This window comes from Triticum aestivum, chromosome 7A (assembly GCF_018294505.1).
Source record: "Triticum aestivum cultivar Chinese Spring chromosome 7A, IWGSC CS RefSeq v2.1, whole genome shotgun sequence".
In the NCBI taxonomy this organism is placed as follows: domain Eukaryota; kingdom Viridiplantae; phylum Streptophyta; class Magnoliopsida; order Poales; family Poaceae; genus Triticum; species Triticum aestivum.
Window position 1 is genome coordinate 667,546,665 of NC_057812.1, and position 26,129 is coordinate 667,572,793.

General features: G+C 45.6%; 2 protein-coding genes across 2 annotated transcripts; one reads left to right on the forward strand and one right to left on the reverse strand.

Annotated features, from left to right (window-relative positions):
• The first annotated feature begins 19,611 nt into the window (after positions 1 to 19,611).
• Positions 19,612 to 22,828, forward strand: LOC123149111 (tubulin beta-3 chain-like). The gene is made up of 3 exons (XM_044568643.1): positions 19,612 to 20,106; positions 20,385 to 20,654; positions 21,849 to 22,828. The coding sequence occupies exons 1-3, from the start codon at positions 19,713 to 19,715 to the stop codon at positions 22,523 to 22,525; spliced, it is 1,341 nt and encodes a 446-aa protein (XP_044424578.1). The 5' UTR covers positions 19,612 to 19,712; the 3' UTR covers positions 22,526 to 22,828.
• Positions 22,829 to 23,737: 909 nt separating this feature from the next.
• On the reverse strand, positions 23,738 to 26,039 carry LOC123149112 (dolichyl-diphosphooligosaccharide--protein glycosyltransferase subunit DAD1). Its single transcript, XM_044568645.1, has 6 exons — positions 25,868 to 26,039; positions 24,973 to 25,075; positions 24,839 to 24,886; positions 24,219 to 24,306; positions 24,096 to 24,139; positions 23,738 to 24,001 (listed from the first exon to the last, which is right to left on the reverse strand). Exons 2-6 carry the CDS (start codon positions 25,051 to 25,053, stop codon positions 23,918 to 23,920), a joined length of 345 nt encoding a protein of 114 aa, XP_044424580.1. The 5' UTR covers positions 25,054 to 25,075; positions 25,868 to 26,039; the 3' UTR covers positions 23,738 to 23,917.
• Between the last annotated feature and the right edge of the window lie 90 nt (positions 26,040 to 26,129).

The following is a 26,129-nucleotide window of genomic DNA, read 5'->3' on the forward strand; positions in this document are numbered from 1 at the left end:
CGAGATTGAACAAGGTATCGGTATACCGACGATCGAATCTCGGGCAAGTACCATACCGCTAGACAAAGGGAATTGTATACGGGATTGATTGAGTCCTTGACATCGTGGTTCATCCGATGAGATCATCGTGGAACATGTGGGAGCCAACATGGGTATCCAGATCCCGCTGTTGGTTATTGACCGGAGAACATCTCGGTCATGACTACATGTCTCCCGAACCCGTAGGGTCTACACACTTAAGGTTCGATGACGCTAGGGTTATAAAGGAAGCTTGTATGTGGTTACCGAATGTTGTTCGGAGTCCCGGATGAGATCCCGGACGTCACGAGGAGTTCCGGAATGGTCCGGAGGTAAAGATTTATATATAGGAAGTCCTGTTTCGGCCATCGGGACAAGTTTCGGGGTCATCGGTATTGTACCGGGACCACCGGAAGGGTCCCGGGGGCCCACCGGGTGGGGCCACCTGCCCCGGGGGGCCACATGGGCTGTAGGGGGTGCGCCTTGGCCTTCATGGGCCAAGGGCACCAGCCCCAAGAGGCCCATGCGCAAGGAAACTTGGAGAGGGAAGAGTCCTAAAGGGGGAAGGCACCTCCGAGGTGCCTTGGGGAGGATGGACTCCTCCCCATCCTTAGCCGCACCCCTTCCTTGGAGGAGGGGGCAAGGCTGCGCCCTCCCCCTCTCCCTTGGCCCTATATATAGTGGGGAAAAGGAGGAGCAATCAGACCTAAGGCCTTTGGTTGCCTCCCTCTCCCTCCCGTGACACATCTCCTCTCCCGTAGGTGCTCGGCGAAGCCCTGCAGGATTGCCACGCTCCTCCATCACCACCACGCCGTTGTGCTGCTGCTGGATGGAGTCTTCCTCAACCTCTCCCTCTCTCCTTGCTGGATCAAGGCGTGGGAGACATCGTCGAGCTGTACGTGTGTTGAACACGGAGGTGCCGTCCGTTCGGCACTAGGATCATCGGTGATCTGAATCACGACGAGTACGACTCCATCAACCCCGTTCACTTGAACGCTTCCGCTTAGCGATCTACAAGGGTATGTAGATGCACTCCCCTTTCTACTCGTTGCTGGTCTCTCCATAGATAGATCTTGGTGTTACGTAGGAAATTTTTTGAATTTCTGCTACGTTCCCCAACAGTGGCATCATGAGCTAGGTCTATTGCGTAGATTCTTTGCACGAGTAGAACACAAAGTAGTTGTGGGCGTCGATATTGTTCAATATGCTTGCCGTTACTAGTCTTATCTTGATTCGGCGGCATCGTGGGATGAAGCGGCCCGGACCAACCTTACACGTACGCTTACGTGAGACCGGTTCCACCGACAAACATGCACTAGTTGCATAAGGTGGCTGGCGGGTGTCTGTCTCTCCCACTTTAGTCGGATCGGATTCGATGAAAAGGGTCCTTATGAAGGGTAAATAGCAGTTGGCATATCACGTTGTGGTTCATGCGTAGGTAAGAAACGTTCTTGCTAGAAACCCATAGCAGCCACGTAAAACATGCAAACAACAATTAGAGGACGTCTAACTTGTTTTTGCAGGGTATGCTATGTGATGTGATATGGCCAAAGGATGTGATGAATGATATATGTGATGTATGAGATTGATCATGTTCTTGTAATAGGATTCACGACTTGCATGTCGATGAGTGCGACAACCGGCAGGAGCCATAGGAGTTGTCTTTATTTATTTGTGACCTGCGTGTCAACTTAAACGTCATGTAATTACTTTACTTTATTGCTAACCGTTAGCCATAGTAGTAGAAGTAATAATTGGCGAGGCAACTTCATGAAGACACGATGATGGAGATCATGATGATGGAGATCATGGTGTCATGCCGGTGACGATGATGATCATGGAGCCCCGAAGATGGAGATCAAAAGGAGCAAAGTGATGATGGCCATATCATGTCACTATTTGATTGCATGTGATGTTTATCATGTTTATACATCTTATTTGCTTAGAACGACGGTAGTAAATAAGATGATCCCTTACAACAATTTCAAGAAGTGTTCTCCCCTAACTGTGCACCGTTGCGACAGTTCGCTGTTTCAAAACATCACGTGATGATCGGGTGTTTTATTCAGACGTTCAAATACAACGGTTGTTGACGAGCCTAGCATGTACAGACATGGCCTCGGAACACATGCAAAACACTTAGGGTTAACTTGACGAGCCTAGCATGTACAGACATGGCCTCGGAACACGGAGACCGAAAGGTCGAACATGAGTCGTATAGAAGATACGATCAACATGAAGATGTTCACCGATGATGACTAGTCCGTCTCACGTGATGATCGGACACGGCCTAGTTTGACTCGGATCATGTAATCACTTAGATGACTAGAGGGATGTCTATCTGAGTGGGAGTTCATAAGATGAACTTAATTATCCTGAACATAGTCAAAAGGTTTTTGCAAATTATGTCGTAGCTCACGCTATAGTTCTACTGTTTAGATATGTTCTTAGAGAAAAATTAGTTGAAAGTTGATAGTAGCAATTATGCGGACTAGGTCCGTAAACTGAGGATTGTCCTCATTGCTTCATAGAAGGCTTATGTCCTTAATGCACCGCTCAGTATGCTGAACCTCGAACGTTGTCTGTGGTTGTTGCGAACATCTGACATACACGTTTTGATAACTACGTGATAGTTCAGTTAAACGGTTTAGAGTTGAGGCACCAAAGACGTTTTTGAAACATCGCGAAACATATGAGATGTTTTGAGGGATGAAATTGGGATTTCAGGCTCGTGCCCATGTCAAGAGGTATAAGACCTCCGATGACTTTCTTAACCTGCAAACTAAGGAGAAAAGCTCAATTGTTGAGCTTGTGCTTAGATTGTCTGAGTACAACAATCATTTGAATCGAGTGGGAGTTGATCTTCCAGATAAGACAGTGATGGTTCTCCAAAGTCATTGCCACCAAGCTGTTAGAGCTTCGTGATGAACTATAACATATCAGGGATAGATATGATGATCCTTGAGGTATTCACGATGTTTGACACCGCGAAAGTAGAAATCAAGAAGGAGCATCAATTGTTGATGGTTGGTGAAACCACTAGTTTCAAGAAGGGCAAGGGCAAGAAGGGATACTTCATGAAACGGCAAATCAGCTGCTGCTCTAGTGAAGAAACCCAAGGTAAAACCCAAACCCGAGACTAAGTGCTTCTGTAATAAGGGGAACAACCACTAGAGCAGAATTACCCTAGATACTTGGTAGATAAGAAGGCTGGCAAGGTCGATAGAAGTATATTGGATATACATTGTGTTAATGTGTACTTTTCCTAGTAGCACCAGGGTATTAGATACCGGTTCGGTTGCTAAGTGTTAGTAACTCGAAACAAAAGGCTACGGAATAAACGGAGACTAGCTAAAGGTGAGCTGACGATATGTGTTGGAAGTTTTTCCAAGCTTGATATGATCAAGCATCGCACGCTCCCTCTACCAAAGAGATTGGTGTTAAACCTAAATAATTGTTATTTGGTGTTTGCGTTGAGCATAGACATGATTGGATTACGTCTATCGCAATACAGTTATTCATTTAAGGAGAATAATGGTTACTCTGTTTATTTGAATAATACCTTCAATGGTCTTACACCTAAAATGAATGGTTTATTAAATCTCGATCGTAGTGATACACATGTTCATGCCAAAAGATAGTAATGATAGTACCACCTACTTGTGGCACTGCCACGTAAGTCATATCGGTATAAAACGCATGAAGAAGCTCCATATTGATGGATCTTTGGGCTCACTCGTTTTTGAAAAGTTTGAGACATGCGAACCATGTCTATTGGTGTATATGCATGAAGAAACTCCATGCAAACGGACCGTTTTGACTCACTTGATTTTGAATCACTTGGGACATGCAAATCATACCACATGGGCAAGATGACTGAAAAGCCTCGTTTTCAGTAAGATGGAACAAGATAGCAACTTGTTGGAAGTAACACATTTTGATGTGTGCAGTCCAATGAGTGCTGAGGCATGCAGTGAATATCGTTATGTTCTTACTTCACAGATGATTCGAGTAGATGTTGAGTATATTTACTTGATGAATCACGAGTCTGAATTATTGAAAGGTTCAAGTAATTTCAGTGTGAAGTTGAAAGATCGTCGTGACAAGAGGATAAAAGATCTATGATATGATCATAGAGATGAATATCTGAATCACGAGTTTGGCACAGAATTAAGACATTGTGGAAATTGTTTCACAACTGATACAGCCTGGAACACCATAGTGTGATGGTGTGTCCAAACGTCATAGTTGCACCCTATTGGATATGGTGCGTACCATGATGTCTCTTATCGAATTACCACTATCGTTCATGGGTTAAGCATTAGAGACAACCACATTAACTTTAAATAGGGCACCACGTAATTCCGTTGAGATGACACCGTATGAATTATGGTTTAGAGAAACCTAAGTTGTCGTTTCTTAAAAGTTTGGGGCTGCGACGCTTATGTGAAAAAGTTTCAGGATTAAGCTCGAACCCAAAGCGGATAAAGTACATCTTCATAGGACACCCAAAACAGTTGGGTATACCTCCTGTCTCAGATCCGAAAGCAATATGAATTGTTTCTAGAATTGGGTCCTTTCTCGAGGAAAGGTTTCTCTCGAAAAGTTGAGTGGGAGGATGGTGGAGACTTGATGAGGTTATTGAACCGTCACTTCAACAAGTGTGTAGCAGGGCACAGGAAGTTGTTCCTGTGGCACGTACACTAACTGAAGTGGAAGCTTATGATAGTGATCATGAAGTTTCGGATCAAGTCACTACCGAACCTCGTAGGGTGACAAGGATACGTACTACTTCAGAGTGGTACAGTAATCCTGTCTTGAAGGTCATGTTGCTAGACAAACAATGAACCTACGAGCTATGGAGAAGCGATGGTGGGCCCGGATTCCGATAAATGGCTCGAGGCCATGTAATCCGAGAGAGGATCCATATGTGAAAACAAAGTGTAGACTTTGGAAGAACTACTTGATGGTCGTAAGGCTGTTGAGTACAGATGGATTTTGAAAGGAAGACAGACAATGATGGTAAGTGTCACCATTGAAGAAAGCTCGACTTGTCGTTAAGAAGTTTCCCGACAAGTTCAAGGAGTTGAGTGCGGTGAGACTTTCTCACTCGTAATGATGCTAAGAGTCTGTTGGAATTATATTAGCAATTACTGCATTATTTATGAAATCTTGCAGATAGGATGTCAAAACATTGTTTCCTCGACGATTCTTGAGGAAAGGTTGTATGTGATACAACCGGAAGGTTTTGTCTATCCTGAAATATGCTAATAAGTATGCAAAGCTCCAGCAATCCTTCTGAGGACTGGAGTGAGCATCTCGGAGTTGGAATGTATGCTTTGATGATGATCAAAGATTTTGGGTGTATACAAAGTTTATGAGAAACTTGTATTTCCAAAGAAGTGAGTGGGAGCACTATAGAATTTCTGATGAGTATATGTTGTTGACATATTCAGAAATGACGTAGAATTTCTGGAAAGCATATAGGGTTATTTTGAAAGTGTTTTTCAATGGAAAGCCTGGATTAAGCTGCTTGAACATTGAGCATCAAGATCTATAAGGATAGATCAAAACGCTTAATAGTACTTTCAAATGAGCACATGCCTTGACGTGATCTTGAAGGTGTTCAAGATGGATCAGTCAAAGAAGGAGTTCTTGCCTGAGTTGTAAGGTATGAAGTTAAGACTTAAAGCTCGACCACGGCAGAATAGAGAGAAAGGAACGAAGGTCGTCCCCTATGCTTAAGACATAGGCTCTACAGTATGCTATGCTGTGTACCGCACCTGAAGTGTGCTTTACCATGAGTCAGTCAAGGGGTACAAGAGTGATCCAAGAATGGATCACAGGACAGCGGTCAAAGTTATCCTTAGTAACTAGTGGACTAAGAAATTTTCTCAATTATGGAGGTGGTAAAAGAGTTCGTCGTAAAGGGTTACGTCGATGCAAGCTTAACACCTATCCGGATAGCTCTGAGTAGAGATACCGGATACGTATAATGGAGCAACAATTTAGAATAGCTCCAAGTAGAACAGTTATTTGGAATAGCTCCAAATAGAACGTGGTAGCTGCATCTAGGAGATGACATAGAGATTTGTAAAGCACACACGGATCTGAAAGGTTCAGACCCGTTGACTATAACCTCTCTCACAAGCATAACATGATCAAAACCAGAACTCATCGAGTGTTAATCACATGGTAAATGTGAACTAGATTATTGACTCTAGTAAACTCTTTGGGTGTTAGTCACATGGGGATGTGACCTTGAGTGTTAATCACATATCGATGTGAACTAGATTATTGACTCTAGTGCAAGTGGGAGACTGTTGGAAATATGCCCTAGAGGCAATAATAAATTGATTATTATTATATTTCCTTGTTCATGATAATCGTTTATTATCCATGCTAGAATTGTATTGATAGGAAACTCAGATACATGTGTGGATACATAGACAACACCATGTCCCTAGTAAGCCTCTAGTTGACTAGCTCGTTAATCAATAGATGGTTACGGTTTCCTGACCATGGACATTGGATGTCGTTGATAACGGGATCACATCATTAGGAGAATGATGTGATGGACAAGACCCAATCCTAAGCCTAGCACAAGATCATGTAGTTCGTATGCTAAAGCTTTTCTAATGTCAAGTATCATTTCCTTAGACCATGAGATAGTGCAACTCCCGGATACCGTAGGAGTGCTTTGGGTGTGCCAAACGTCACAACGTAACTGGGTGGCTATAAAGGTACACTACGGGTATCTCTGAAAGTGTCTGTTGGGTTGGCACGAATCGAGATTGGGATTTTGTCACTCCGTGTAAACGGAGAGGTATCTCTGGGCCCACTCGGTAGGACATCATCATAATGTGCACAATGTGACCAAGGGGTTGATCACGGGATGATGCGTTACGGAACGAGTAAAGAGACTTGCCGGTAACGAGATTGAACAAGGTATCGGTATACCGACGATCGAATCTCGGGCAAGTACCATACCGCTAGACAAAGGGAATTGTATACGGGATTGATTGAGTCCTTGACATCGTGGTTCATCCGATGAGATCATCGTGGAACATGTGGGAGCCAACATGGGTATCCAGATCCCGCTGTTGGTTATTGACCGGAGAACATCTCGGTCATGTCTGCATGTCTCCCGAACCCGTAGGGTCTACACACTTAAGGTTCGATGACGCTAGGGTTATAAAGGAAGTTTGTATGTGGTTACCGAATGTTGTTCGGAGTCCCGGATGAGATCCCGGACGTCACGAGGAGTTCCGGAATGGTCCGGAGGTAAAGATTTATATATAGGAAGTCCTGTTTCGGCCATCGGGACAAGTTTCGGGGTCATCGGTATTGTACCGGGACCACCGGAAGGGTCCCGGGGGCCCACCGGGTGGGGCCACCTGCCCCGGGGGCCCACATGGGCTGTAGGGGGTGCGCCTTGGCCTACATGGGCCAAGGGCACCAGCCCCTAGAGGCCCATGCGCCTAGGGAACCCTAGAGGGAAGAGTCCTCAAGGGGGAAGGCACCTCCGAGGTGCCTTGGGGAGGATGGACTCCTCCCCCCCTCCTTGGCCGCACCCCTTTCTTGGAGTAGGGGGCAAGGCTGCGCCTCCCCCCTCTCCCCTGCCCCTATATATAGTGGAGGGGAGGGAGGGCATCTATACCTGAGCCCTTGGCGCCTCCCTCCCTCCCGTGACACCTCCTCCTCTCCCGTAGGTGCTTGGCGAAGCCCTGCAGGATTGCCACGCTCCTCCATCACCACCACGCCGTTGTGCTGCTGCTGGATGGAGTCTTCCTCAACCTCTCCCTCTCTCCTTGCTGGATCAAGGCGTGGGAGACATCGTCGAGCTGTACGTGTGTTGAACGCGGAGGTGCCGTCCGTTCGGCACTAGGATCATCGGTGATCTGAATCACGACGAGTACGACTCCATCAACCCCGTTCACTTGAACGCTTCCGCTTAGCGATCTACAAGGGTATGTAGATGCACTCCCCTTTCTACTCGTTGCTGGTCTCTCCATAGATAGATCTTGGTGTTACGTAGGAAATTTTTTGAATTTCTGCTACGTTCCCCAACAGAGATGACCCCTAAAAATGTATGAAGACATTGAAGTCAAAGGTGGTATATGAAGATACTCACATTGAAGACTATGACAAGAGAAGACACCACATGAAGCCTATGGATCTCGAAGACTTAGAAATTTCGTAGTTTTCTTTCTTCTGTGTTGAGTCATAGGAACCACCGTACTGTTAAATGGGGTCCAAGAGAACCAGTCAGAATGACTGAAGTGATGCTTAAACAAAACCTATGTCTTCGAGTGAAGACTTTGAGAGCGAATCTTGTCCAGAGTCAGGCAAGTCAGCTTTGCTTGAAGCCCAAGTAAAGTTGACGTGTGAGTTTGAAATCTGACCGTTGGAACACGTGTCAGTTCCTTAGTGACCCAGGGTCATTTCGGACAAATCAGGTCGGGTTGCCAAGTGGCTATAAATAGCCCACCCCCTACAACCATAAACGGTTGGCTTCTCAGATTCAGAGTACGGCTTTTGTCGTTTGAGAGCAACCCACCTCAAAGACTTTGAGAGAGAATTCCTTGCGAGGATAAAGCCCTAACCACCCAGAGCCAAAGAGAATTAGGCATCACTTAAGTCTTCTTGTCTGTGTGATCTGAAGACTTATTACACTTGAGGACTGTGCATCCTCCAGCCGGTTAGGCGTCGCGTTTTGAGCATCCAAGAGACATTGTGGATTGCCGGTGAACGGAGTCTGTGAAGGTTTGGGAGTCTACCTTGAAGACTTACCAGAGTGATTGGGAGAGGTCTGTGTGACCTTAGCTCAAGGGGAATATGGTGAGGACTGGGTGTCCTGAGCTGCGTGTTCAGGACTGGGTGTCCGGGACTGTGTGTCTGTGACGCCCCCGATTTAATCGTACACTAATCATACACGCAAACGTGTATGATCAAGATCAGGAACTCACGGGAAGATATCACAACACAACTCTACAAATAAAATAAGTCATACAAGCATCACAGTACAAGCCAGGGGCCTCGGGGGCTCGAATACAAGAGCTCGATCATAGACGAGTCAGCGGAAGCGACAATATCTGAGTACAGACATAAGTTAAACAAGTTGCCACAAGAAGGCTAGCACAAACTGGGATACAGATCGAAATAGGCGCAGGCCTCCTGCCTGGGATCCTCCTAACTACTCCTGGTCGTCGTCAGCGGGCATCATGTAGTAGTAGGCACCTCCGGTGTAGTAGGAGTCGTCGTCGACGGTGGCGTCTGGCTCCTGGGCTCCAACATCTGGTTGCGACAACCAGGTAGAAGGGATAGGGGGAAAAGAGGGAGAAAGCAACCGTGAGTACTCATCCAAAGTACTCGCAAGCAAGGAGCTACACTACATATGTATGCATTGGTATCAACTGGAATAAGGCTATTATATGTGGACTGAACTGCAGAAAGCCGGAATAAGAGGGGGATAGCTAGTCCTATCGAAGACTACGCTTCTGGCAGCCTCGTCTTGCAGCATGTAGAAGAGAGTAGACTGAAGACCTCCAAGTAGCATCGTATAGCATAATCCTAACCGATGATCCTCCCCTCGTCGCCCTGTAAGAGAGCGATCACCGGTTGTATCTGGCACTTGGAAGGTTGTGTTTTATTAAGTATCCGGTTCTAGTTGTCATAAGGTCAAGGTACAACTCCAAGTCGTCCTGTTACCGAAGATCACGGCTATTCGAATAGATTAACTTCCCTGCAGGGGTGCACCACATAACCCAACACACTCGATCCCATTTGGCCGGACACACTTTCCTGGGCCATGCCCGGCCTCGGAAGATCAACACGTCGCAGCCCTACCTAGGCACAACAGAGAGGTCAGCATGCCGGTCTAAATCCTATGGCGCAGGGGTCTGGGCCCATCGCCCTTTGCACACCTGCACGTTGCGAACGCGGCCGGAAGCAGAACTAGCCCCCTTAATACAAGAGCAGGCTTACGGTCCAATCCGACGCGCGCCACTCAGTCGCTGACGTCACGAAGGCTTTGGCTGATACCACGACGTCGAGTGCCCATAACTGTCCCCACGTAGATGGTTAGTGCGTATAGGCCAGTAGCCAGACTCAGATCAAATACCAAGATCTTGTTAAACATGTTAAGTATCTGCGAACGCCGACCAGGGCCAGGCCCACCTCTCTCCTAGGTGGTCTCAACCTGCCCTGTCGCTCCGCCTCAAAGTAATAGTCGGGGGGCCGTCGGGAACCCAGGCCCACCACTACCTGGATGGAGCCACCTGCCCCTTCAGCCCCCATCTCCGAACAGTATCACAGGTAAGGTGACTGTGTAAAGTATATTGTATATGCCCGTGATCACCTCCCGAAGTAATCACGACCCAGTAGTATAGCATGGCAGACGGACAAGAGTGTAGGGCCACTGATGGAACACTAGCATCCTATACTAAGCAATAGGATAGCAGGTAATGGTAACAACAGTAGTAGCAAGGACAGGCTATGCATCAGGATAGGAATAACGGAAAGCAGTAACATGCTACACTACTCTAATGCAAGCAGTATAGAGGAGAGTAGGCGATATCTGGTGATCAAGGGGGGGGGCTTGCCTGGTTGCTCTGGCAAGAGAGAGGGGTCGTCAACACCGTAGTCGTACTGGGTAGCAGCGGCGTCGGTCTCGATGTCTAGCGAGAGAAGAGGGGGAAGAAACAATAAATATAATGCAAACAAAAGCATGACGATGCATGACATGACAAAGCGTGATGCTAGGTGTGGCCTTACGCGGTACGAGGTGGTACCGGTGAAGGGGAGGAACATCCGGGAAATTATCCCCGGTGTTTCGCGTTTTCGAGCAGAGGAGTCGGAGGGGGAAAGTTGCGTGCTTGCTATGCTAGGGATGTGTGGTGGACGAACGAGCTGCGTATCCGGATTCGTCTTGTCGTTCTGAGCAACTTTCATGTACAAGGTTTTTCCATCCGAGCTACGGTTTATTTTATATTAATTTTAAAAGTTTTAAATTATTTTCTAAATTGTTTTAATTCGAAAATTAAATCTTAAATTGCTATGGGTACACAGAATTGTACCCAACAGAATGTATGTGTGGCTGGCAGGTGGGGTCAAGGGGTGGTCCAGTCAGCATTTGACCAGTCAACTGTTGACTGGTCAACAGGGTCTAACAGGGCCCACCTGTCATGGACTGGGTCAACCCAGTCAACAGTTTGACTGGTCAAACTGAACAGGGGGCCCACATGTCATTGACCGACAACTAACTAACCTAATTAATTGGTTTAATTAACAGATTAATTAGGTTAAGTTAATTAGGTTAATCTAATCAATATTAATTAAGTTAATTAATTCTTTAATTAAGTAATTAATTATTTTATTTATTTATTTATTTTAAACTCCTTTTTTATCATTTTTGTTCTGGGGGTGGGGCCCCACTGTCATAGGGCCAGAGGAGGCCTAGCGGGTTTGGGCGTGGGTGCCCGCCCGAACACGCACGGGCGCGTGTGCTCTGGGCGGCGGCGTCAGGCGTGTGGTCTGCGGCGAGTCGAGGGAGGCCGGGGCGAGCGGTGGCCGGGTGGTGGTTAGGGTTTCAGGGGGATAAGGTTGAGTGGGAGGGTCCGGCCGGGCGAGTGGGCTGGTCTGGCGGCCCATCGGCCTGTCGGGCCGAGGCCCAGATGGGGGTTTCCTTCCGTCTTTTCTTTTTGTTTTACCTTTTGTTTTTTCTTTTTATCTATTCTTTTCTGTTTTAATTCATTTAAAAGCATCTAGGCTTTTTATAAAAACGCGTTTACTTCACCATAATTACCGATGCAATAATAGACATAGCCCAAACATTTTATTTTTAATATTTGAAAACTTTTATTGTCGACTTTAAATTTAAGTTAGAATTTGACGCGGTTTCGAATTATCCCGAGATTAGTAACAGTAATCGCAGATGTCACGGCATCATTAGGAGAGTTTTACTGTAGCCAAATTATCCGGGCGTTACAGTGTCCTAAGGTTTAAATACCTAGCCGCCCTAACCAGACGTACAGTTGTCACAGCAACTGGAACTGGTCCAACAAATCATAGTCTTCAGCGAGTCACTGGTTTCATCTTCCCTTCCCTTTACTTACTATTACTCCTTGTGAAGTCATTGTATGTTCGCACTATCTTTTGTCTTCACTGAGTGACTATGTGTTCTGTGTGGCTTCACTATATAGTCCTACCTGATCCTTACTACATTGCTGCTATTAGTTATTGTGCTTTCACTCTATTGAATACTTGACTATGGCTTGCCTAGCGTAGTCTACCTTCCACTGCAGGGTAATAGGTTTATTTCTATCGTTTGTCTTCATAACTTCCATGTTTTGAAGACTTTCATAAAAATCGCCTATTCACCCCCCTCTAGTCGATATAACGCACTTTCAATTGGTATCAGAGCAAGATGCTCCCTTGTTCTGTGTGATTTGGTTTAACCACCTGGAGTTTTAGCTATGTCGACTGCAGGGATAATTAAAGTCTCCGCTGCGTGCCCCGTCTTCGATGGAACTGAATATCCCTACTGGAAGAATAAGATGCGCATGCATCTTGAAGCCATTGACGTCGACCTATGGTATGTCATCAAGAACGGCGTTCCCAAGGCTGGAGAAGGTGTCACTGCTGCTGATGTCAAGAAGTTCGTTCAACTGGACTCTACTGCCAAGAATATCATCTGTGGTCATCTGACCAAAGGACAGTATGGCTGTGTGAGTGCTTTGGAAACATCTAAGCTGGTCTGGGACTGGCTCTCTAAGGTCAATGAAGGCGTCTCAACCCAGAGAGATCAGAGAATCAGTGTCCTTCGCAACCTCTTCAACCGCTTCAAGCGAAATGACAATGAGAATGTCCAGCTCACATTTGACCGACTCACTGACATCACAAATGAGGTTCAAGCCCTCGGCGCTACTGAAATCACCAAACATGAAGTCGTCAAGACACTACTGAGATCACTTGATAGTTCGTTTGACACCCTAGCCCTGATGATTCAAGAACGTCCTGATTTCAAGACACTCAATCCGTCTGACATACTTGAGAGGCTCAACACACATGAGTTTCAGCTTTCTGAGAAAAGAGATATCTACGGTCCAAACTATGGGCGAACTCGTGCCTTAAAGGCAAAAGCTGTCTCCTCATCTGAAGAAGAATCTGACAGCAGTTCGGATGATCCTGAAGACATTGGAAGGGAACTTGCTATGCTTGTGAAGAAGTTCCAAAAATTCACCAAGAAGAAAGGTTTCAGCAAGTCTTCCTGATCAAGCTCAAGGAATGATGAAGCTTCTGCTCACGACTACAAGAAGAAAACATGTCACAAGTGCAAGAAACCTGGCCACTTCATCTCTGAGTGTCCACAGTGGGACAATGAAAACAAAAAGAAGAAGAAGAGCAAGGAATATGACTCTGACGACAAGAAGAAGAAGAAATACACAAAGTCTTCTTCCAAGTCTTCCTCAAAGTCTTCATCACACAAGAAGAGCTCATCTGGCAAGGCACGTGCGTTTGTTGGCAAGGAAATGGATTCAGAGGAGGAGTCCGCTTCTGAGGAGGCGGAGGTAGAGTCTGAGGAGGAGTCCGATTCAGGCGTCGCAAGTCTGGCTACAGCATACGTTGCCAAGTCCATCTTCAACACTGAAGACAATGACTTCATCACCGACACCGATGCAAATGACAAGGACTACTCCGCTGCTACCTACTGCTTCATGGCACGCGGTGCCAAGGTAAACACACGCACTACTCACTATCAAACATCTAGTGACGATGACTCTAATTGTGGTTCAAAACCCAGCTACAAAACACTTGCTAAAATTGCAACTGAACAACAGAAAGCTATGGAACATATTCAAAAACTGTTAGACAGAAGTGATGATCTGTTAGGTGCTGAAATGACTCGATCTGAATCCTTAATTGAAGACATAAAAAATCTTCACGTTAAGTATGAGGAACTTGAAAGTCGTCATGAAACTCTCTCAACAACTCATGAAAAGCTTTCCTATGATTGTTTTCAAAGGAAGCAAGATCTTGAGAAATTGAGAGCGGCTCATGAAGATCTTCAAAAGGAAAACAAGTCACTTCGCGCCGAACAGATCAGCTCCGCTCAGGAAGGATTTGAACCACCATGTCTTAAATGCATTGAGCGTGATAATGCTACTACTGTTGCTGAATGTTCTACTGCTGCTACTGTTGCAATATCTTCAACTGTTGATGTGGGAACTAACCCCTCTGCTGAGGATTCCACTGCTATTGCTGATGAGAATGCTAGGTTGAAGACATTGCTTGAAACAGGGATGTACAAAAGTCTTGAAGGGCATCAAACACTATGTGATGTCCTCAAAAAGCAGATTTTGAACCGAAACCCGAGGAAAGAGGGTGTTGGGTTCGTAAGGAAAATGAATGTTGATGGCTCTTACTGGAAACCTGAGCAGTACCCCAAAACCACATGGGTTGCTGCAAAGGAATTTTCAGCAGATCCATCCACTCTATCTGGGTTCACTTGTGCTAACCCCATTGTCATTGATGAATCCTTTGATGCAAACTATAAATTGTTTAAGAATCAGAATGGTGAAGTGTTTGCCAGGTACATTGGTACTAACTGCAGGAATGGACCGCCTATGAAGAAGATCTGGGTTTCGAAAAGGTGTCTGGAGAATCTTCCTGTGAATGTCATCATGACACCTCACGTGAAGAAGACAAACCTCAGACCAAAGGCTTCATATGGTACAAAGGCTTCATACAGATAGAGGACTCACCTAAGTCGCACTAACGCAAATGTTTTGCAGGGAAACCATACTCAGGCATATGAATATGAGAGCGGTTCATCAAACCGCCATGTTCATAAGACCAAGAACTATTCTGCTTATTCTTATGAGTACTATTGTCCGCCTGCAAGACTGTTTGCTAGGGCTCCAAAGCCAGAGTTCTCAGATGCTGCACTTAGACTTATTGCTTCTAAGCCACCCTTGAAGATGTGGGTGGCTAAGAAAGCTTAACTCTCTTTTGCAGGGAAAGGTCTCCAGCAGAAAACCAAAATCGTCTGACGCTATTGTTGGGGACCTTAAACATCTTGTAGGGCGCAAGATCAAATGTCCGAATGGTCTTACTATGTACTTCGTTCCTGAATCGCTTGCTACTCTCCCTATTAGTCCTAATCTGGATCTAAGCTTTCATAACCCACTGGTTCGTCAAATGTTTTTGCTTCACAATGTTCTTCGTGAAGCCTATCCCCCTAACTGCACTGTAGGGTACGACACCAGCGTCTTCAGAATGGATTATTGATAGTGGGTGTACAAATCACATGACTGGAAAAGGAAGCCTTCTTATGGACTCAACCTTACGTCCATCCGACAAGAGCCACATCACATTTGCTGACACTGATAAAAGTAAGGTATTGGGTCTAAGTAGAGTTGCAATCTCAAGGGATCAACACATGGATAAAGTCATGCTTGTTGAATCCCTTAGCTTCAACTTAATGTCTGTCTCAATGCTTTGCGATTTAAACATGATCGTAATATTTGGAAAATATCGTTGCCTTGTTCTAATGGAATCTGACAAGTCTCTAGTATTTGAAGGGTATCGAAAAGATGATTTGTACGTGGTAGATTTCTCAGCAGGACCACAGCTTGCCGTATGTCTTCTAGCAAAAGCTTCAGAATGCTGGCTCTGGCATCGGAGGCTTGGGCATGCTGGCATGAGGAACCTCCACACCCTGGCAAAGAAGAAGAATGTCATAGGCATCGAGGGCATCAAGTTCAAGAAAGATCACTTATGCGGTGCTTGTGAGGCAGGAAAGATGACGAGGGCCAAACATCCCTCGAAGACAATCATGACCACTACTCGACCCTTCGAACTGCTTCACATGGATCTTTTCGGTCCCACTCATTACTCAACTCTTACTACTACTGCTTGTCTCTATGGCTTTGTCATTGTTGATGATTATTCTAGATATACTTGGGTGCACATAATCCTTTACAAGACTGAAGTGCAGGATGTCTTCAGACGCTTCGCCAATCGAGCAATGAACAACTATGAACAATATTTGAATCTTCTCTGAATTCTTTTATGTATGATTGGTTATCTTTGCAAGTCTCTTCGAATTATCAGTTTGGTTTGGCCTACTAGATTGATCTTTCTTGCAATGGGAGAAGTGCTTAGCTTTGGGTTCAATCTTGTGGTGTCCTTTCCCAGTGACAGTAGGGGCAGCAAGGCACGTATTGTATTGTTGTCATCGAGGATAACAAGATGGGGTTTTCATCATATTGCATGAGTTTATCCCTCTACATCATGTCATCTTGCTTAAGGCGTTACTCTGTTTTCATTAACTTAATACTCTAGATGCATGCTGGATAGCCGTCGATGAGTGGAGTAATAGTAGTAAATGCAGGCAGGAGTCGGTCTACTTGTGTCGGACGTGATGCCTATATACATGATCATACCTAGATATTTTCATAACTATGCTCAATTCTGTCAATTGCTCAACAGTAATTTGTTCACCCACCGTAGAATACTTATGCTCTCGAGAGAAGCCACAAGTGAAACCTATGGCCCCCGGGTCTATCTTCATCATATTTATCTCCTAATACTTAGTTATTTCCTTTGCTTTTTTTACTTTGCCTTTATTTTACTTTGCATCTTTATCACAAAAAACCAAAAATATTATCTTATCATATCTATCAGATCTCACTCTCGTAAGTGGTCGTGTAGGGATTGACAACCCCTTATCGCGTTGGTTGCGAGGATTTACTTGTTTTGTGCAGGTACAAGGGACTCGCGCGTAGCCTCCTACTGGATTGATACCTTGGTTCTCAAAAACTGAGGGAAATACTTACGCTACTTTGCTGCATCATCCCTTCCTCTTGGGGAAAACCAACGCAGTGCTCAAGAGGTAGGAGGGAACTCTTTGAGGTTCTATGTGTTGGTTGAATAGATGAATCTGAAATTGTGTGATGCATATTGTATAATCAAACCCACGGATACTTGAGGTAACATTGGAGTATCTAGGTGACATTAGGGTTTTGGTTGATTTGTTTCTTAAGGTGTTATTCTAGTACGAACTCTAGGGCTGTTTGCGACACCTATAGGAATAGCCCAACGGATTGATTGGAAAGAATAACTTTGAGGTGGTTTCGTACCCTACCATAATCTCTTCGTTTGTTCTCCGCTATTAGTGACTTTGGAGTGACTCTTTGTTGCATGTTGAGGGATAGTTATGTGATCCAATTATGTTATTATTGTTGAGAAAACTTGCACTAGTGAAAGTATGAACCCTAGGCCTTGTTTCAACGCATTGCAATACCGTTTGTGCTCACTTTTATCATTAGTTACCTTGCTGTTTTTATATTTTCAGATTACAAAAACCTATATCTACTATACATATTGCACTTGTATCACCATCTCTTCGCCGAACTAGTGCACCTATACAATTTAACATTGTATTGGGTGTGTTGGGGACACAAGAGACTCTTTGTTATTTGGTTGCAGGGTTGCTTGAGAGAGACCATCTTCATCCTATGCTTCCTACGGATTGATAAACCTTAGGTCATCCACTTGAGGGAAATTTGCTATTGTCCTACAAATCTCTTCACTTGGAGGCCCAACAACGTCTACAAGAAGAACCTTGTGTAGTAGACATCAGTAGCAGCGAGAGGGGTAGACTATTAGTGGCGTCTAGGGATTGTTGGTATTCCGCCTCGTCGGTCTCATGAAAACGATTTGTGATCCTTGATCACAATATTTTCTGTGGTTGATGCCTTACAGAAGGATTCCTCTAAACCAGAAATTATTATTTGGTTTAGAGGAATCTTGTAGGAATTTCATAGGATGGAATTTTTATAGAAAAAAATTCTTTTAGTGCCCTTTGGTTTGTAGGAATGGAATCCTATTATTATGAAGGAATTCTTCCTATCCTCCACATTTCATAGAAAAATAAACATTAGACTCAATGAAAAAAAAATCCTATGATGTGAATCAAAGGGCATCTTCTTTCATATTCCTACTCATAGGATTTGAGATACATGTCATCTCATTTTCTATGACTTTTCTATCCCTACGATTTTCCTACCCTATGAACTAAAGGAGGCCTAAAAAGATGGTGGAAAGGAAGTACATATTGTATGTTATGTGGTCATGATGAGAACATTGTAGACCACTTTCTCCAGATATTTTGTTGTTAGGCTGTTTTGGAGCCTTATTAAGTGTGCTTTCAATCTAAGATCTAGATCCAATGGCTCCCAGCTGAAGGTTTAGGTGATTAGGGCAACGACCCCTCGATCTCCTCCGTCGGTGATCCCATGGATTTGCCTCCTTTATGCCCGCCGCTTCGATGGCTGGTGAATGGGAAGGGAATCCTGGTGCCGTTGCTTGGATTAGTAGGTACGTTAGAGTTAGTCCTCGCAGGGGGGTGGGGGCGCTCAGACGAATGATGACGCTTATTCTCCGAGTCATTATTTCGACCTTTGATTCTCCTCAAATTCATCCATCAGGACGGATTGACGAAATAGGGTTTTTCCCCGCTTTGTATTACAAAGCAACCGTCAACGATACAATCAACGATAGGTGTTGGGATGGAAGCAGCACAGGCACGCCCAAAAGAAACGAAGAGAAAAACAAAAGAAATAAACGCCGACACCGGCGGATCAACAAAAACGAAGAAGCTTCGCCCCCATCGCGCCCACCGGGGAACCTCCACCAAGCTCCTATACTCCGAAGTGCCGGTACCAATCAACACCTCCAGGAAGGGATGTGACGATGACGACGCTGTTGCCGAGAGTTTCCCCCGGTACACGGCGAGGGGAGAGGAAGGGTAGCCCCCGATGCCCTCCAGGAAGGTCCGGTGGCACCCTCACGCACCACCGTATCTGTGTCGTCTCGACCGACAGAGATTTCTCCCGATCCCAACCTTCACCACGGGCGCTCCGGAGCACGCCATCAAACAGACCACCACCCTGCGCCAAAACGATCTTGAAGCTTCCTCGCCGTCTCACCACGGCACCGCGAAAAGGGGTCTGCTCAACGAAGAAGAGGAGCCGGGACTAGGGACAGCAGCACCGTCGGCATGCGGGAGGGCCCAACCTCCACCATCAACGATTAGATGAAGCTCTGGTGTAGATTGTTGCCAACTCCCAGGGGCGGCAAGGTTAGAGTATCTCATCGTGCGTACACGACAGCCAGATTTGTGTTAGATTCTTCAGATTGATTCAAGTGTGTAACGACAACGACTGCGGCTCCGGCGCCGATCCTTGAGGACACGTGCATGAAGACTTCTACCATCGACAAGTCAGGCCGGCTTCGGTATGATGAGGGCTTGGTCCAGGGACGTCGATGTATTTTCTATTACGTTTTGAGTATGTTTTTCCCAAACAAAATTGAGGGACGTTTTTTTTCCAAAAGTAAGCGCACAAAGTACACATTTTAAGTATGTTTTTCCCAAATAAAATAGAAGGAAATCCAAGGTTTCAAACAGACGACGCTTGTCACGAGAAGGCTGAAAAAACGTACGCGAACAAATTTCGAAATGCGCCCACGCTGCTACCCTCACCCACGCGTCCTCAGATAAAAACTCCCCCGGTCGCCACCCCGCTCCCCTCACTCGAACACTCCGCCATCCCCGCTCCAAAACCCCCCACCCCGCCTCGCCGGAACCCTAACCCTAGCCCCGCCGCCGCCCCCTCCCTCCCGACGCCATGAGGGAGATCCTCCACATCCAGGGCGGCCAGTGCGGCAACCAGATCGGGGCCAAGTTCTGGGAGGTGATCTGCGACGAGCACGGCATCGACCAGACGGGCAAGTACGCGGGCGACTCCGACCTCCAGCTCGAGCGCATCAACGTCTACTACAACGAGGCCAGCGGCGGCCGCTACGTGCCCCGCGCCGTGCTCATGGACCTCGAGCCCGGCACCATGGACTCGCTCCGCTCCGGGCCCTACGGCCAGATCTTCCGCCCCGACAACTTCGTCTTCGGCCAGTCCGGCGCCGGCAACAACTGGGCCAAGGGCCACTACACCGAGGGCGCCGAGCTCATCGACTCCGTCCTCGACGTCGTCCGCAAGGAGGCCGAGAACTGCGACTGCCTCCAGGGTACGTGCTCCCCACCCCCCGCCGCCGGATCTGAGCGAGGGCTTCCCCCCTCTCTCTCTCTGCCTAGACGCATCTAGCCTGTAGATCTGTGATTTATTCCGCATTTCTGGCGCCGTGAACTTGTAGATCTGAAATGTTTGGCGTAGATTCGACGGATTTACGAGTCCATTTAGGAATTTGTGCGGTTAATTTCTCTCTGAATGTCTACTTTCTGCTTACTTGAGCAGTGGCCACTGATTTAGATGCGTAAGTAATTGTTCATCTCTTCTTCACTGCAGGATTCCAGGTGTGCCACTCGCTGGGAGGAGGCACTGGCTCCGGAATGGGTACCCTGCTCATCTCCAAGATCAGGGAGGAGTACCCTGACCGGATGATGATGACATTCTCGGTGTTCCCATCGCCCAAGGTGTCTGATACTGTTGTGGAGCCATACAATGCTACCCTCTCTGTGCACCAGCTTGTTGAGAATGCGGATGAGTGCATGGTTCTTGATAACGAGGCTCTCTACGACATCTGCTTCCGGACGCTCAAGCTTACCACTCCCACCTGTAAGTGCTGAAATGTTCTCCAGGTTCATTTCTGCATTTTTCTTAAGTTGTGTATCAGCACTCAGTAATTGACATCTTTCTGAACTGTTATGTTGTCCTTACTTATGTTGTCCACTGTCAGTGTTTACATTTATGTCTTCACTCATGGTCAGTCTCACATACGTGTTGCTTTCACATGATGCTCAGTAGGTGTTAACTTCTGCTAGTGTTCCGAGTTGTGTAGCGTATGGCCAGTTCTTCATTTCCATGAGTTAGTCTTTGGATTACCATGCGAGTCTATTGTTGCGTGCATTAAATGCAATTTGTGAACATGGTTGTCAGCATTTTGTTGTCACAGTATACATTTGCACATGTACACATCGTTACCTGTTTGTTGTGTATGGATCTTCTGGTAGATATGCTTTATGACACTGATTGTCTAAATGTAAAAACTGATCTCAGTACCTTCAACACCATGAAGGAAAGTTATTTCTTAAGTTGGTGCTGTGCTAGTTTTGTAGGTGGTATTGCTAGAATCAGTATTCGATTGCTCATGTAAAATGGAGCCTTTTATTTTAAGCTCATGATTGCTGGACTGAAAAGAGTAACATTCTTAATACACTGCACTAGCTAAAATTGTTTGCTTGGTTCTTACCTCTTTATGTTCTAAGTTGTGTACCACTCTACAACTGATTCTTCTTTTCCATTGTTGTGTACCACTCTGCGTGATGTTTGTAAATGCAATCTGCAAACAGCACAAAGGGATGTTATTTCTTCAGCTGTTGTTTGTGTTAGTCTTGTAGGTGGTATTACTTGAATCAGTTTACTGTCCATGTAAGCTCATGATTGGTGAACTGAAGATTAACATTCTTAGTATACTGCACCAGCTAATATACTACACCTTTATCTCTTTGTTTTGTATCGATCTTCTGGTACACATGTTTTATGCCACTGATTGTCTACATGTATACACTAATCTCATTGCCTTTAACACCATGAAGGATAGTTAGTTCATAAGCTGTTGCTTGTGCTAGCCTTGTTGGTGGTATTACTAGAGTCAGTATTTGATTTCACATGTTACCTGGAGCCTTTTAAGCTCATGATTGGCAGACTGAAAAGATGAACATTTGTACTATACCACATTAATTAATTTGTTGTTCTGTTTCTGCTCACAAATTTATTCACTTGGTTCTCATCTTTCTTTATTGATTGCAGTCGGTGATCTGAACCACCTTATCTCTGCAACCATGAGTGGTGTTACCTGCTGTCTCCGCTTCCCTGGTCAGCTGAATTCAGACCTCCGGAAGCTTGCTGTGAACCTGATCCCATTCCCACGTCTGCACTTCTTCATGGTTGGATTCGCACCGCTAACCTCGCGGGGTTCACAGATGTACCGTGCCCTCACTGTGCCCGAGCTCACCCAGCAGATGTGGGACTCAAAGAACATGATGTGCGCCGCTGACCCAAGGCACGGCCGCTACCTCACCGCCTCAGCCATGTTCCGTGGGAAGATGAGCACCAAGGAGGTGGACGAGCAGATGCTGAACGTGCAGAACAAGAACTCATCATACTTCGTTGAGTGGATCCCCAACAACGTCAAGTCGAGTGTCTGCGACATCCCGCCCACTGGCCTGAAGATGTCTTCCACATTTGTCGGCAACTCCACATCGATCCAGGAGATGTTCCGGCGCGTCAGCGAGCAGTTCACCGCCATGTTCAGGAGGAAGGCCTTCTTGCACTGGTACACGGGCGAGGGCATGGACGAGATGGAGTTCACCGAGGCCGAGAGCAACATGAACGACCTGGTGGCCGAGTACCAGCAGTACCAGGACGCGACGGTCGAGGAGGAAGAGGACTATGAGGATGAGCAGGAGGACGAGGAGGCCGCCTAAGCCATATCTCCTCCCATTCTTCCTATGGATATGCCTTATATCGCTCGTGCTCGTGGTGCTGTTAGCTGATGATAGCTAGATGCTATTTTTTTTTCCATTCTGAATGTCCGTCGTGTTGCCTAGACAGACTTATTTTTTCGTTATGTGGACCTGTGGTCGTCGTGTATGCTCATGTCGTGATGAGCATTTGGTGTAAGGTTTGACTGTGACTGCTTGGTGTGTTATTCAGTAGTGCTACTAGATTGAAAACCTCTATTCTGTGTCCAGTATTTTTGGGTCAAGTTGCCAAATATGCTTCTGTCATCTTGTGATCTTGCAATGCGTTTGAACTGGAGTCTATCATGCTTTGGGTGAATGAACTTCCAACCTACAGGCAAGCTCATTTGATCTTGGAATGAAGGCTTAAAGTTGAACTGACGAGTCAATTATGCTTTGGTTGGTTCTTGTAGCGCTATTATATACATATATGCTGTTATTATTTCTTAATGCCAAGTTGCCTTAACAAGCTTTTTTTAGGTTAATAGGCTTTGTTTCTTATACGAATCTCCTGCCATTTTGGATTGGCAAATCTGATTTCACAATGTAGTTTTGGTCTTGTAGGAAAGTGGAATCTGTTTTGCTTTATGCATGTGAATAATCTTTAAAAAAATGCAAGGGCATTTCAAAAGTAGAACTGGTGCGTGGCATAAACGATCAAACAGAACCTTCTTATAAGTGGCATCTGTTCTGTTTGGTTGAACTTTGTTAACACAACTGAGATCAGATTACAGGAGGGAATGAAAAAAATGCCAGCTTTGTTTGGTTCGAGTGTGCACCGGAAACGTATCCCTTCATGGCGCTTGGTCGAGGAAGTTGCACAACTGTTCAAGAAGAGGAAATCTTGTACCACAACCATGGTGGCTCATGGTACCAGGAAAGCAGCAGACACACTGATCCAACACAGGCAAAACTGGATACCAAAATTTGGTGTAATAAAACTGAAGTAATCTTGGACTGAACGAATAACTTGGATATCCAGTACCACACAATATTTTCACTCTTCGACAGAAATGAAACTCAAAGTACAGAAGTCAGGTGCCAATGTTAGCAACCTCAGGTTTGGAGCTCGAAGGTATTGTGGCCATCCGGGCAATCAGTATTTCCCTCAACAGCTTGGATAGTAAAGAACAATGATCATATTGAAGTGATCTTGCCAGTTTCACCCCCTCAAAAGAAATTAAGTTCTCATTTTCATACATTGTTAATACTAAATCCACAAAATTATTATAGCTCACAGAGAAACTCTCGGATCACGCCGACAGTTGTGTGATACCACATGAATATCTAACATGATGACAGTCTCAAACATTAGGACGGACACTACAAAATCTCAGAAACTCGTAGGACAGTGGCTTATCCGAGGAAGTTCATGATCACCAGGTGGAGCACCAGATTGCACAGGACAAAATCTGCAAAGGCCCTTTCTGGAGGAAGATCCTGCAGATAATGTTTTGACGTACAGCGTCATGCTGGAAATCCAAAGAACAAACTATCGCAGCAGATAAAACACGAACAGTGAAAATAGAGTTACCTTGAATTCCTTGTTGTCCTTGTTGACTTGAATACGGAGGCACACTGCAAAAACGTAGGCAGTTACATATCATGCAGCCAAGGAAGGGTAACCAGGATCGAGAGGGGGTTAAGAAATTCTTACCAGCAAGCACTGCAGTTCCTATGCATGACAGGACACCTGAGAGGAACGAGTTGAAGGGAAATGACCCAACTACTCCCATGTAAGCAACCTGGTTTGCCACATGAGAGAGCATTTTAATAGCTTTCAAATGGCTTGCCTTTTTTTTAGTTATGGGTGAACCAGAAGACTTATGGCTTATAAGTTGAACACAAGGCTAATGCTTATTGCTTAGTCAGCAAACACACGTGATTAAAGGAAACTTGCACTGAATATTAATAATCTGGGTAAGACACCCTATATCACACCTAGACAACCACGGCTAACACTTTCATCTGCTAAATCAAACATTTAGCAATCCATGACATTTACGCCTACACGAATTCAGTTACCAGATGGCTAGGTAGAAGGTAGAGCAGATTTTTGCAAGCTGATACCCTGCTCCTATTCAAAATTGAGAAATGTGGTATAATAAGCAAAAATAATATCACACTTCCTAAATCCTCATGCTATACTAGAACAAAATATTTCATAATTTGAATATATTCTTGCTTTCTTCAAAAAACGAAGTTGTCCAAGTAAGATTCTAACTTCTCCATCCTAAATCATATATCTTCGGTAGAACATAAAGCATCAAAATTTACCTGAACAAGGGCAGTCACTATGGCGAAAACAACATACAGATCAATGATCTGCAGAAAAATGAGAATATGATGAGCAACCGGATAGTCGACAGTGGCCACAGGTTGGCAGTAACACGAGAGAGAATGGCAATTGCCTTGAGATTTGCGGGCGTGGCGGCATAGGCCTTGTTCAGGGACTGGATCAGGAGCTTGGCATCACCCGTATCCTTCGGCATCCTCGTGAATCCGTCAGAACGCCTGGAGTTAACCAGTAAGAAACAAAAATAATTCACAATCAGATTCTCTTGCACTGCAACAATGTTAATCAAAACCTAGCAGCTGACAGCATGCATCCGGAATTCGGACCCATTTCTTTCCAGAATGGTAATGCAAACAATGGATTTCTACTGTTACCGTAATGAAATGGGCAAGAATCAAAATCTGTTTGGTTGCTACGAAATGTAACATCAATCAATACCCGAGTTCAGTGCGAGTCGATTCGTGGGCTCACAAAAAAAAATTCAGATCACAAAAACCTTTTAATTGGTGATCTGTAGTTGAATCTAGATGTGGTTGCAGTCTATGACCAAATGTTGAATTCGGAAGAGATGTGTCGGTTTGCAACGACGTTAACACAAATTGTAATCGAATCAAGTGATTGTGGGTTTGGTTGGGGTGTCATGGCCATTTCCCCTTAATTTTGCTCCGTCCCGCGCTACATTGTGGTGTCTGGCTAAGAACCTTCATGCCCACACAGGCAGTACATAGTAAACCTTGAAGAGAGCATCATATTCATAACAATCTGAAAATATAGAAATCTGAAAACAGCAGCATCAGGCAGAGATCTCAACCAGCATTCAGAGTTTAAAGGGCACTCATTAGTCATTACATAAGCGCATGTGACAGAGATCTCAAAGCTGAGCAGGGCAAGCGCGGCAGGCAAGAAGAGCTTGCGCAAAGGGCCCGGCCACAGGGTGATGGAGAACAGCCTGGGATCTGGAGGGAGAGGCGTGGGGTGCGGAGAACGGGAGGAGAAGAAGCGCCACTCACCTCAAGCAGTGACGGTCTGGCTGGCTTGCCGCGGCGCGCCGGTAGCTGCCCTCGAGGTAAGGAAGGCGAAGGGGAGGCAGATCGGGGGTTTCCGCCGCCGGCGCTCGTGGAGAAGAAGCGTAGGGGGGTGGATGGTGGGGGTGAGCTGGATGAGGCTCGAGTTGGGCCGTAATCGGTTCGCGCAGTGCAGTATGCGTTAGCGGGCCGAGCCCACCAAACACTTCTTTTTTTTTTGTAGGGAATCAGGTACTAAAAAGGGGGG

Coding starts and splice junctions, on each gene's coding strand:
- LOC123149111 (XM_044568643.1), top strand. CDS start 19,713: ATGAGGGAGATCCTCCACATCCAGGGCGGCCAGTGCGGCAACCAGATC. Junction 20,107..20,384: donor GAACTGCGACTGCCTCCAGG/GTACGTGCTCCC, acceptor TCTTCACTGCAG/GATTCCAGGTGTGCCACTCG. Junction 20,655..21,848: donor CAAGCTTACCACTCCCACCT/GTAAGTGCTGAA, acceptor TATTGATTGCAG/TCGGTGATCTGAACCACCTT.
- LOC123149112 (XM_044568645.1), bottom strand. CDS start 25,053: ATGCCGAAGGATACGGGTGATGCCAAGCTCCTGATCCAGTCCCTGAAC. Junction 24,887..24,972: donor CCACGCCCGCAAATCTCAAG/GCAATTGCCATT, acceptor ATTTTTCTGCAG/ATCATTGATCTGTATGTTGT. Junction 24,140..24,218: donor AGGAACTGCAGTGCTTGCTG/GTAAGAATTTCT, acceptor ACGTTTTTGCAG/TGTGCCTCCGTATTCAAGTC.